Source organism: Pelodiscus sinensis, chromosome 2, assembly GCF_052426305.1.
Source record: "Pelodiscus sinensis isolate ZL-2025 chromosome 2, ASM5242630v1, whole genome shotgun sequence".
NCBI classification, from domain to species: Eukaryota; Metazoa; Chordata; order Testudines; family Trionychidae; genus Pelodiscus; species Pelodiscus sinensis.
Window position 1 is genome coordinate 118406569 of NC_143053.1, and position 13469 is coordinate 118420037.

Below are 13469 nucleotides of genomic sequence, written 5' to 3' on the forward strand. Positions count from 1 at the left end.
GTGTTTTAAAAATAAATGTACACAGCTTATATACATATCTTATCTACAACAAAAATTAGACTTGGATTTGAGTCATCATCTAAACTTCACTTCCCTCAACTGTGCTGGAAGCACACTCCTAATATCTCATAGTGCTGTATACCTCCTTTTTCCCTGTTAGAATGTACATTCAAGATTAAAAATGTGTAAAATACATCGGCTACATCATTTAGGCCATATCTGCCAAGTAATCCAAGTTTTATTGCATACAGTAAAACAATATCCACCTAATTTTATTCTAATTTCATACAACTACGTACATACATAAACGTCTAGAAAATTGTTATCAAGTCTGTAAATACATAGACATACTGATTTTTTTTTTTTATAACAACCGCAGAGGTCAATCAAAATCAAACTAGGCACTGTGAAAATATAACAAGTGACAGTCACTGCCTTCAAGTGATTACAATCTAACTTAAAGACACAACTAGTAGGTGAAACAACAATAGATGGCAATTAATACTAATGAACATAGCTAGTCTATTTGTACAACAATGGTTCTCTCTCATTTTCAGGGGGTTTATTATACAGATTTTTAAAAATGTATTAACAATCCAGTTGTAGATTTTTCAGTGTATATAACAATATAAACTCATTTAGAGACTAAAATCAGGCCTGAAAACTGGATACAATCACCAAAATGTAACTTGACTAGATTCCAGAGAATTGTATAGGTCAAGAGGAGCAACTTAAAATAAACACAGATCTGAATGGCAACCAGCATAAACAAGCCAAAACTAAAGTTACTGTATTAGCTTGCTCTGTCTGGTATCAGTCAGACTCCTAGAAGCAGGATTTTGTACCAGCTGTACTCTGTTAATTGTGCATGCAGAGAGACCAGCAAAAAGGACACTGGAGTAGACTAAACAGGACAAATCCAAAGTGTTAACAAGGACCTTTGCAACAGCAGGAAAGAGGCAATGACTCACTCTGGCCAAATCTGCAATAGGGCTGGTCACAGCAGAGAGAAGATATCCAAATGTCAGAACAACTAATTATAGGAAAATGCAGTAAGAGAGATCCAGTGAAAGACAGTAAGAAAAGCAGATTGCTAAAACTGATGTCTCGATATCACAAGCTGTAACTAAATATTGCAATATTTGTACAGCAGAATAATATATGGCCGCTTATACAGCTCTTTTCGTTTGTAGATCTCATAACTTGTATAACCAAATGCTGCAGTTTACAAAAAGTATGGTAGAAAAATGTAAACTTGCATTGCGTATCTGCTGCTGTAAATTTCAATTAGTCATGTTCCAGAATAAAGCTGAAAGTCTTGTCTCTCACATCACAACAGCAAACTGACATACTCCATTAGGTGGCAGTGTCAGATCAATCTGTTCCATCTTCCCAGCTGAAATATTTCAGAAGCAAGCCATGGGAAGATGCAAGCATCTGCACTGAGTGGGTGGATACAGAACTATGTGGAATGTATTTAGCATGTCAACATTTGTTTTCATGTATGAGACTGATCCATGGATGACCCATACAACATGCAAAACAACATTCTTCCAAGACAATTTTTAACTACACTAGATGCAGTTCAGTGATTGCCATGGTTGCTTGTCAGTTGTATTCATTTTTGTGTTCTGTCAAAGGTTACATGGAATAAATTGTATTATACACCACCTTGTTCGGCTGTTTTGACTAGGTATATCTATTGCTATAGCAAATAATCACTCAAAACAAGTTGTCTGTAGATCTGAATTTAATTAGCATTTATCACATTGTTACCATGAAGTAGGTATTACAAATTCTCTTCTTCAGTTTTAAAATTCTAAGCACTGCATCACTGACCTACCAATCTGTTCGTGTACAATTCTAAATGATAGAATCAGCAAACGTACTTCACCATTGCCTTTTTATTAGAATTCTAATGCTACTTTTCCCTGTTTTCCAGATCTACATCATTACGTGATACCTCTTTTCCTGCTAGGTTTCTGGATGCATTTCCGTATCAGAGCCAGCAACACATATTGGAAAAAAAAATCAGATCTACTTTGAACTTCATTCCACCGAACAGAAGCAGAAAACACTTTTAAAAGTAGAATTCAAGAAGCATACTATATTTTGAACAAGCAACAAATCTGGTGAAGAAAACACTCACTGGTATGCACTTGAGTTCCAAAACTGATTAACAAAGCCACTTCTAATTGAAACCTGCTTCTATGTTTGAATTATAAAAATAAGACCTGACAATGGCAATGAAGAAATTCTTAGGAATGTATATTTGTTTGTAAATTCTGTGTAAATATAATTGTCATGATTGTATGTTTTTATAATCAAGTCCTGGTCTCCTTGAAAAATGAATTTAAACAGAAGTTACGACATTAAAAATAAGAAGAACTTAAAAGTCAAAGACTGCCATTACATACCAATTGTCAAAATTGTGGGTCAAAAGATGACAGTTTGTGTGCTTCATATACCTATAAAATATGTATGAAACCCTGACTCATGAAAAAGCAGCATTGACTCTCATATTCTTTTTCACATTCTGACAGACAGGTAATAAAGACAATATGAAACTCCTACTTCCAGGTACATTTAACGTATTTACACTTCTACTGTCCAAAAAAAAAAAAAAAAAAAATCTTACGGAACTCACAGCCAGCAGACTCTCACACATTCAGAAGGCCTCCCACTATCACTAGCAAGTAATGCATTATTCAAAGGTCCTTTTCACATTACCCATAACAATTCCCCAATCGTGTCTATTAGTCAAAGACTAACTAAAAACAATTACTAAGGCTTAAGATGTTTTAGCATTAAAACTTGAGCAACATATTTGGAACTATCTTGGAAATGCCAATTTGTATGATTCATTCTGTATTATTCATCTCAAATACATTTGCACTGGACAGGGTCCCATAAATAATATTTAGAAAACCCCATGTGGCAACTTTTTGTTCAAAAAAAAAGTAAGCATTATGCTGTTATTTTTAAAAATACAATAGATGGGGCAGGTGAGGTAGTCATTTCACATCATTGAACCTGATTTTCTGTTTCACCTGCCATTTTGACATGGTCTTCTGCCCCCTCCCCCCCCCATGTCTTTACTCTAGACCAGAGGTCGAGAACCTTTTTTGGGTTAAGGGTCCGCTGACCCACAGAAAAATCAGTCGGGGGCTACACATTCCTCTCACACACCAGAGCCTTGGGAGCCCAACCTAGCAGATTTTGTGTGTGACAGTCCCGCAGCGAGGGGGTGAGAGCACCAACGTAGGTTCCCTATTGCTGAGGGGCAGATCTAGGCAAGAGGGGGACCACAACCAGCTACCGGGCCTTACGTTCCCCATCCCTGCTCTAGACCTCCTACTTTCTGGTCCCTCTTCTCCTCCTGTTACTCTGCCATCTCCCATTTTCTCTATCTTCTGTCACCGCTCTACCTCCACAACTAGTCCTCTTTAAAATACTTCTAATGTCTGCCATTAGCAACAGGACTGGCATACTGAGATTTTGCCACCGCCACCTTTACCCAGGCAGTGAACCAAGCTGCTGGTACAGGATGTAAATTCTACCAAGTCAGACCAGTGCTGCATGCCTATGGCACATTCCAGAAGCTTGAAACTAAACCTGAGAAATGCCTAACAACTTAAGCATGTGTTTAAATTTAAGCAAGTCAAGGATGTTGTCATCACCTACTAGGCTTTCTTCTAGTGTAATTTTAAATATGCCAAGTAATGGAGCAGCTTACATGACTCTCACAGGGATTCCAAAGGCTAGTAAAGTTTACCATTAGAAAGTTTTATGCTTTAGCTAGTAGAGTCTAAATTTTCCCTTTTTAAATTTCATTGCATTAATCCTAATTGTGCCACCTCTTCTGCCTCAATAGTACGCACTTCCAGTATTTGCAGGCTTATGTCCTCACTATGTCTAGATTACACTGAAGTTTCAAATGAGGTTAATGCAGCTTTTCGAAAAAAGGGGGGTTGCTGAAAAAAAACGCGCCCCAACTACTTTCACTTGTGAAAGCTCTGCTTTCGAAACTTCAGCGTAGTCTAGACGTCACCTTAATGGTTAGCTAAGCTATACCTATATAACTTTTAAAATGCTCTTATAAAACTATTTTTGTCCTCTGAATTTCCTCCAATTTCTACAAATAAAGATAAAAAACCCCACAACCTTTCTAGTAAAAGGTTCTCAATATTAAACACAGTATATTCCAGTTACAGTCATTGAATTTATAACCTCACTGCCGTGTCATAGAATCTCTCAACACATGCAGCCCAAAATTGTACTGGCCCTTTTTACTCAGATTTCTCACTACAAAATTGTTTTGAATTCTCTCTCTGCATCTAATGATAAGTCTCTCAGAATTATTATTTCCCCAAATTCCTCCTTCCCATTACATAGCTGTGTCTTAGATTGTAATTTACCAGACACACTGTACAATTAAGATAATTTACCTGTTTTAATTTTCTAGACAGAGTTTTGAGATCTTTCCACAATCTTTTGTATTATTTTGTACCACTCCGTGCACACTTGTAACCACACATTTTATAACATGCTACTGAGATATTAAGGAAGATTGGATCTAATACTAAATTCATCTGTACCCTTTTAGACTCCTCTTTCAATGTTAAATTACATTGGTTGTTTACACTCCCTTCAGGCAGTTGTCAATCTGTGTAACAGTGCTTGTAGCTAAGCTGATATGAATTAATTTTGACAGTAAGGTTCTGAGACTGTATCTGAGGGTTTATGAAAATAAATCCAATCTTAAACATAACCAAGTGATGAAAAATCAGCAGTACTGGTTTCTGAAGACTAGATCTTGCCAGATAAACATTTGTTTGAATACAGTTACAATATTAACAGATGAATGGAAAGCAGATAGCGTAACAGATTTAGATTTTCTAGATTTGTCATACTCTCTTAATATTTTAATATGAACAGGATTCAGACTTTGAGAGTACAGTACCTTCCAGGATTTAGGGTAAGCAAGAATTCAAGTATTTTACAGAAAACATTGTTAAAATAAAGATATTCACATCTGAATTGTAATTATTTAGGAGAAAATTTTATCCATCACAGCAAAATATCTGAATTAAATCTCAAATGCATACATAGCTTTGATAACCTTTTAAAATAAGTAAGCCATCAAATCTGGAGGCCAAATATTAGAGTTTTCAATTTTCATGGTTCACAAGTGTGCATCATGCTACCCCATTCTTGTATGTAGGAGATGAAATAATTCATCTCCTTCACCCTTGTGAAGAACAAGACAGAAAAATCACAAACAAACCATGTACTCCAGATAGAATAGGCCCCACAGCAAAACAGTCTAATTTTAAACAGTCTTTGTTTTTGAAGGGGATGATATCTTACTCCTGAGGAATTTTATTTTTAAAAGCTATTTTAGGGTCGATTTTATTTTGGGCAATAGCAGTGTCCCCTTAAAGCTCTATGATAAACTTACTCTTTATTATAAATCTATTACAGAGCAATTTTATAAAGTCTATGATATTTATGAACAAAAGCCAAGGGGTTAGTGGTTAGAAACCTGTATTAATGTTTCAATAAAAGTAAACTAGCTGATGGGTACATAAAACATATTTCACATTGCAATACTAGCAAGAGATATATAAACGTGCTTAAAAGTCCCAGAGAACTCACACACTGAGAGTTCTAGAATTGCAACATATAAACAACGAGATCCTAAATTATTTGCCAATCTCAAAAATGTAAACATAGCAAGGTTCAATGAACTAGGCTCTCAAATTATCTGATGTTCTTATCAGTCACCCAGTAACATAGGCAAAAATTAGGATTACCAAATACCACAGTGCATGCTAGCAACAAGACTACTGAATAGTAGGTATTGGGCCATCAGCTAATTGAATTTTCTTGTCCCCTAAGCTGTTAAATTATATGGAATTCATACAGTGATGTACAGGGGGAAAAACACTAAGAAAGTGGATTAAGGGCATTTGGTACTCACTTGTTTATCTCAATACCAAGCGGATTGGCTGGACGTAGAGACAAGGGGGGAATCCCTTTATTCCTGTCAGTGCGCGTATCATAATAGTTCATTTCATCAACCCAGACAGCAGACTGATCCAAGATATCTAGAGAAAACAAAGCACATATCCTTAAAACAGCAAAGACTGTCCAGCACCATCAACTTCAGCCATACTGAATTAATTTGAAAAAGCCTGACAAATATTATGCATGCCTGGGTAATATTTTGGAAGACATAGAGCAAAACAACCTGGATACAATTATGCTAAACTATTTGCTTAGAGGAGTTAGAAAGATATCAATGGCAGGGCATCACACTTTACATCTCACAGTCTGTACTGCTCTGTTTCTAACACAAAGTACCAACATGAGCAAGTTAACTGGAAAGAGAACTTTTCTAGCATTCATCATTTTCCAAATCTTATACTCAACACCTCTAACCCTGTCACCTGCTGCTTTACAGATATTAGCAGTTAATTTTCACAGGTTTTGGAGAAGAGTTCAGCCAGAGTAAAAGTCATTTTTGGCCACAAGTCCCTTAGCTACCAATGTTGGGAGTCTTCGGGGAGTGAAGAGCAGTAAGCTAGATATGCAAGCATGGGGTCATGTCAAGGTCACAGGTCAGGGTCAGGAAGTCAGGGCAGGGCTGCTCCAACCTGCACTGAAGGGCTGGCAAACAATTAGAAACCTGATGGTCCCTTTCTCTGATGCACCCAGCTGAAGCTGGTCACAGAAGAGAATCTGGCTCTCAGTCTTTTACTGTTTGGCAAACCATGGATTTCTCCTTTCCACGGACTTCCCCTTTCCATGAGTTTCTAATAAAGTTTACAATCCAAATGTAATATTTGAAAACATTAGATTAGCTCTGAGAAAAATATGTTATTTAACTGCCATCGGAATCATAAAGGGAAAACAAAAACCTAAACTGTTGCTTTTGTGTAGACCCTTAAATAAACAGTGGCTGTCTTAATTTCTCAATGAGCTAGATTGAATAAAAACATTTACAATCTATTTCTGACAGGATTGCAACTGAAATTTGGGGCATTCTTATTAAACAATACACTAGAAATACTCCAGAAAGGTCTTCTTTTCTCTTACAGGAAGGCTTGAGTTGCTAATGTTTAATTATAATTGAGTTCAACATTCAATTCCTTTTAAAAAAGGATATTAGTTAGAAAGATCTATAAGGTATAATTATTTAGCAAAAAATAATGTTTGAATGAGACAAAATACCTAATTTCTCAGGTTTCAGAAGTTTGAAAGAAACAGTCGAAGTTCCTCTGCCACCCGATTTGGTAGTGACAATTATGTCCCCCTTATCATTTTTAGCTTGTCCCACTCGACATACTATTTTACTAGCAGACATCCATTCAGCAGTCAGCAGACAGTTGTGTCCACAGATTGTTAAACCTGGAAATCAAAGACTTACTGTGAATAAAACTGAGGAAATACAGACTGCCTTAAAATAGTTAGTATTCTATTTAATCTAGACAAGTTATAAACAAGAAAAAAGAAATGTTGTCAACCTGTAGTTTGTAATCTAGATGGATAATACTGATATTTATTTTAAGCATTTTCTTTTCTATTTTTAATCCATTTAAACTTTCAGAGTTGTGAGAAATTATGGGTGGGAGGTCATCAGAGTACTTAGATTCAAACTTTTAAGCTTTATAAACTGTTAAAACACAAACTGTAAACACCACATGTCAAAATATACAAAGTAAATATCTTTAAAATCAACAAATCAGACTTGCTAATACTATTCATTCCCTAATCCATTTGTGACAAGTCTAATTCAAAAAATTAAATCACGGAAATTTAGACTCTAGTAAGTTCTGAAGCAGCATTTTTCTTACATTTTGATCATCATCAATGGAAATTTTTTGTGCATGTGTGTGTCTACAGTGAAATCAATGTTTATCAACTTTTACTCATAAAAATCTAATCCTGCCATGCTTAGTTACAGATAATTGAAGTGCTGTCATCTGCTAACATTTAACTCTTCTATAGCACTTCGCAGACCCTATAGCAGGCATGTCCAAAGTCCGGCCCGCGGGCCAATTGCGGCCCGTGTTCCGGTTTAATACGGCCCCCCCAGGTAATATGGCAATATCTATCTTTTATGGCCCCCAACGAATCCATATGTATTGAGATTAATACATTGTAAAATCTCAGTTAATGTCAGTTGGTCTAAATCAGTTATAAATATATTTGGACACAACATGTATACTTGGTGTTATGTTCCTGTTCATATTTTTTGAACTTAAAAGTTGACAGACAAACTCTATTACCAATAATATGTAATGTACTTTACAATGTTCCTGACATATATTTCAGCTTCCTGGATTTTTTTTTATCTGGCCTTCAGATATGAAAGGCAGAGTGATTTAACACCTGTTTAGATTTGTCATCCATGTGACGAAATGAAAAGTATGCCGTTTGCAATAAACTTTGCATAAAATAGTTAATTTGTGTTTAATTTTAATGGTTCAAAGAATGTCAGGCAAAATGGTCGGCCCTCACGCATGTTCACTTCATCAAATCTGGCCCTCTTTGAAAAAAGTTTGGACACCCCTGCCCTATAGAGTAAGGAAACCATGGGTACATTTTCCAAAAGCACATAGGTGAGGAAGATATTACTCATTTTATGGAAAGACAAAACAACAATGGAAGAATAAGGAAGCTGACAGCAAGACATGATAGAAAATAACAAAAAAGAAGGCTCAAATGGATGCATTAACAGGTGTGTTGTGAGCAAGAGACATGAGAAGTCATTCTTCCGCTCTACTCTGCGCTGATTAGGCCTCAGCTGGAGTATTGTGTCCAGTTCTCAGCACCACATTTCAAGAAAGATGTGGAGAAATTGGAGAAGGTTCAGAAAAGAGCAACAAGAATGATTAAAGGTCTAGAGAACATGACCTATGAAGGAAGACTGAAAGAACTGGGTTTGTTTAGTTTGGAAAAGAAAAGATTGAGAGGGGACATGATAGCAGTTTTCAGGTATCTAAAATTTTAAAGTGTCAAAAGCAGGAGGGAGAAAACTTGTTCTTCCTGGTCTCTGAGGAACAAGAAGCAATGGGCTTAAACTGCAGAAAGGAAGGTTTAGGTTGGACATTAGGAAAAAGTTCCTAACTGTCAGGGTAGTCAAACACTGGAATAAATTACCCAGGGAGGTTCTGGAATCTCCATCTGTGGATATATTTAAGAGTAGGTTAGATTAATGTCTATCAGGGATGGTCTAGACCAGTGGTTCTCAACCATGGGCCCTATGGCTCCCCAGTGGCGACACCCTACCTCTAGGGGGCCACATGGAAAAAACGGAACATTAGGTAAATAATGTACCTTTTTTCCCCCAACTAACAACGGCTATCAGGAGGGCCACAGAGGTAAACGAGGCTCAGAAGGGGGCCATGAGCAAAAAAAGGTTGAGAAACACTGGTCTAAACAGTACTGGGTCCTACCATGAGAGTCTTAGTATTCTATTATTCTATGAACATATGGAAGATAGGAAACATGCTAAGCAAGCATCGAATTGGGTCCGTGAAGGAGAAAGTGAGGAAGGCCAAGGAAGAATTGGCAGAAGACATAGTATACTGAATACAGTGGCATTACCTAAAGTGCCACAAAACTATGGTGTGAGCGTAAACAATGGAGGAACTGGACCCAATGTGTCAGTGGTATCAAAGGAACTAAGATCTAAAGAAGAGATCTAACATAATGTAACCAGCAGAAAAATAAACTGTGTGGGGATAGGGAGCTTTGCTCCTTTGTGACAAATTACTAAGGTCTGAAAAAAAAATTCTCAATTAAAGAATGGTTTTATGTTTGTGTTTTACAAACATAAAAATGTGTGATATATCAAATCTTGTTTTTTCTGGCTTTTGCCCATGGATTTTTTCAAGGACATAAGTAAGAAGCTGAAGTGGAACTTTTCTCAGCGCTGATGTGAAAAGATGAGAGAGTTGACACGTTAACAAAGAACTTTACCCAAGTGCATGAGAAGAGTTTGATTAAGTAGATTCTAAAACAAATAAAGAAATCAGACTTTGAAACTTGAGGGGGAAAGTGATTTGTAGTTACTGCTTAAAGACTCTTGTGAGATAATTGCCATTAATTTGTTAAGTGTACATAAAAACTTGCCACAAAATCTGATTTTTCTACTGTAAAGAATAGAAAAGGGAAGGAAGCATTTATTTTATTTTAACAACCATAGCATTCTGAATGCATCACAAGAAAAAAAAAGAGCACTTTTTCCCCCTCCTTTGTAGGTCAGTTTTAAGGTTTGTTTTGTAAGATTCATGTAATTTCTATTTAAATTAACTGAATGAAAGAATTTAACTTTGGCTTTTCTCTAAAATACACAGGAAATGTTTATACTAGTGAAAAATCTACTTTAGAAGATTTCTAATCTTTTAAGAGGGTTTTTCCTACCTTCAATTTTATTTCTTAAATAAATATTACTGCTCATGAAACATGAGACTTAAGAAGCCTGCTAACTTAAAAATTAGGTTACATGTGCTTGACATCACAGAATAGTAAATGACATGGCACTGTACTCTTCACTAGTTAGTAGGATATGAAAAACATTATTGTAATGTCACAGAGCTAAAACTTTAAAGCTGAACAATGATCTTCCTCAATACATATAGAAATCCAGAAATAAACTTCATTCCCAAATGACAGAACCTTTCTATAAATAAAAAAGATGTTTTTCTTAATTTTACTGCAAGAATTTTTAAAGATCCATAAGTTTCTAAGTCACAAGTGACTTACAATCTGGTTGTTTTTAACAGAATGAAGTATAAAAGGTATATTCTCTTTCCTCATATATGTGGTTTTCAGTTTATTCCTAAACACATATTTTCTTTAATTGCAATACTTTTTGGCAGCAGGTAGTAAGAAGAGTTTAACTGAGGTGTATAAAAATATTATGCCTAAATCCAACAAAGCTTACAAGAGAGAGTACTCTCAGTGTGCATAACCTGGACTTCAGTCCAAGCCCAAAAACTTTTACACTGCAATTTTAGAGGCCAAGCCCAGTAAGCCCAAATCAGCTGATCCAGGCCAGCCTCAGTCACGTAGACGTAGGGTTGCCAGGTGTCCGGTATTCTACTGGAGAGTCGTTTTTGCGCCCTCTGTCCTGTAAAAAAATTCAGAAAATACTGGACATGTGCAATGTCTGGTATTTTGTTTTTCCGGCTGGGCATCGGATGGAAGCCTGGAGGGGGCGGGGGCAGTGGCTGAGACTCCCAGCCACTTCCCTTGCCCAGCTTCTGCACACAAACACAGGCTCCCAGCGCTGATCATGGCCCCGCCTCCCAGCTGGGAGCCACTCCCCCTGCCCCTGCCAGGCTTCTGCACGCAATCAGAGGGAGTCCCAGGCTGGGAGGCAGGGCCGCAATCAGCGCTGGGAGCCTCTGGTTGCATGCAGAAGCTGGGCGGGGGCAGAGGGAGCGGCTGGGAGTTGGGGCGCAATCAGCGCTGGGAGCCCTCAGCTGATTGCGTCTGAGGAGGAGTGACATGTTGGGGAGGAAGAGAAGCCCTGTCCCACAAATTTTTAGCCCGTGTGTTTGGTATTTTTTGGGAGACCATCTAGCAACCCTATGTAGCTGTAACTTTAGACATTAACCAGAAAATGCTGAATGTTAAATAAGCTAAAATACGCTAAAATAAAAATTGCAATGTTAAATCTACCATGTATTTGAGTTTGTCTGTCTGTGTGTTTGTCTGTTCAAGAACTCTTCCTAAACAGGACCATCAAATTCAGTACACAGCTTCCTCTGACCATAACTTAAAGGTCTGGTTGTGCCAGGAAAATGGGATGTGCCTAGAGTGGGATTCCTTCTCAGAAACCCCCCAGAGAAAATAGAAAGAATCATCAGAAGTGAATGAGCTGGCTAGGTGTGTCCACGCTCCACCTGCCTTCTGAAACTTCCCTAGCCATGGGCCTCTCCCTCCCTCCCCCCCAACACTTTTTAAGGAGGACAGCAGGGGCTGAAACCCAATTTGTACAGAACATTACTGGCTGTTCCCCTTCCTCAGGTAGCAAATGGAAAGTGCACAGTTTGTTCCATTCCATAGGGGAAAAATTAGAAAGGTAAAGGCACAAAACAAACTCAGTCTAGCTAGAGACATAAAGGGTAACAAGAAAACATTCTACAAATATATCACAAACAAGAGAAAGACCAAGGACAGGGTAGATCCACTGCTCAATGAAGAGGGAGAAGCAATAACAGAAAATGTGGAAATGACAGAGAAGCTTAACAATGTCTTTAAGTTTTCACCAAGAAGGTTGGTGGTGACTGGATACCTAACATAATGAATGCTAGTGAAAATGGGGTAGGTTTAGAAGTTAAAATAGGAAAGAACAAGTTAAAAATTAAAGCTAGACATCTTCAAGTCACCATGACTTCATTAAATGTATCCTAGAATACTCAAGGAGCTGACTGAGAAGGTATCTTTTAAAAGTCATGGAAGACAGGAGAGATTCCAGAAGACTGGAAAAGGGCAAATATAGTGCCCATTAGGGATGTTAGCATGTACTCATGTACAGGGTTAACCAGTAAACCTGAGCTCATCAATTAACCCGCACTGTTACACATACCTCTCCTGCCAGCTACCTCCATATAAGAGGCGGGGACGGAGGGGGTGGGGGAAGAAGCCAATGTGCATGTGAAGCCGGCTTTTAACCTAGCTCCCCTCACATACCGGCTCCTGTGGAGCTGTCCATCCCCCCTCCCCTTCCACTCCCCCGGGCACTGCTTCCCACAGTGAGAAGGGGCAGGCAGGAGCTGGTACACATGGGAAGCCGGATTTCAAGACAGCACCTGCAGAGCTTCCTTTCCCCCCCTCGCCAGAGGCAGTGGGGGAGCACAGGTGGGAGCTGACACATAAGGGAAGCTAGCTTTCAAGTCAGCTCCCCTCGCATAGGGTTGCCAGGTGTCCAGTTTTGAACTGGACAGTCCAGTATTTGAGCTTTCTGTTCCGGAAACAAATTGAGAAAATATAAATGAGAAAATATAAATGTCCGGTATTTTCTAAATAAGATGTAATGTAGATTGTGATATAATGTCAAGTGTTTCCAGTATTTCTGTTGAAACCATCTGGCAACCCTACCCTTGCACACCGGATCCTACGGAGCCACCTACCCCCTGCTCTGCTGCCTCCGTATCAGAGGCAACAGTGTAGGGGAAAGGCAGGGCGAGGCAGGCAGGAGCCAGTGCTTGTGCGGAGCTGGCTGTTTTAAAACAAATATTCACTAAGTTTCAACACCCTGATCAAAGCAGGAAAATATTATACTCTTTATTTCAGATGGTAAACTGGAACACAATAAATTAAACAGTTTTAACACAGTCACATAAGACACTAGCAGAGTTAGGAAGAGGAATTCCATTTTACAATCATTGGATCCACTGAAACCAAAGTCAATACTCCACTGGCTTCACTATGGCTAGGATTTCACCCCT

At 38.1% G+C, this 13469-nt stretch overlaps 1 protein-coding gene across 4 annotated transcripts in view; it reads right to left on the bottom strand.

Annotated features, from left to right (window-relative positions):
- Positions 1-13469, bottom strand: part of EXOC2 (exocyst complex component 2) — a 191467-nt gene that overhangs the window by 156167 nt on the left and 21831 nt on the right. For all 4 annotated transcript variants that reach the window (XM_075921345.2, XM_075921343.2, XM_075921344.2 and 1 more), the window contains 2 exons: positions 7237-7413; positions 5984-6110 (listed from right to left, as the gene is read on the bottom strand). In XM_075921345.2, coding sequence (XP_075777460.2) covers positions 5984-6110; positions 7237-7413 — 304 coding nt within the window. The remainder of the gene's footprint in view (positions 1-5983; positions 6111-7236; positions 7414-13469) is intronic.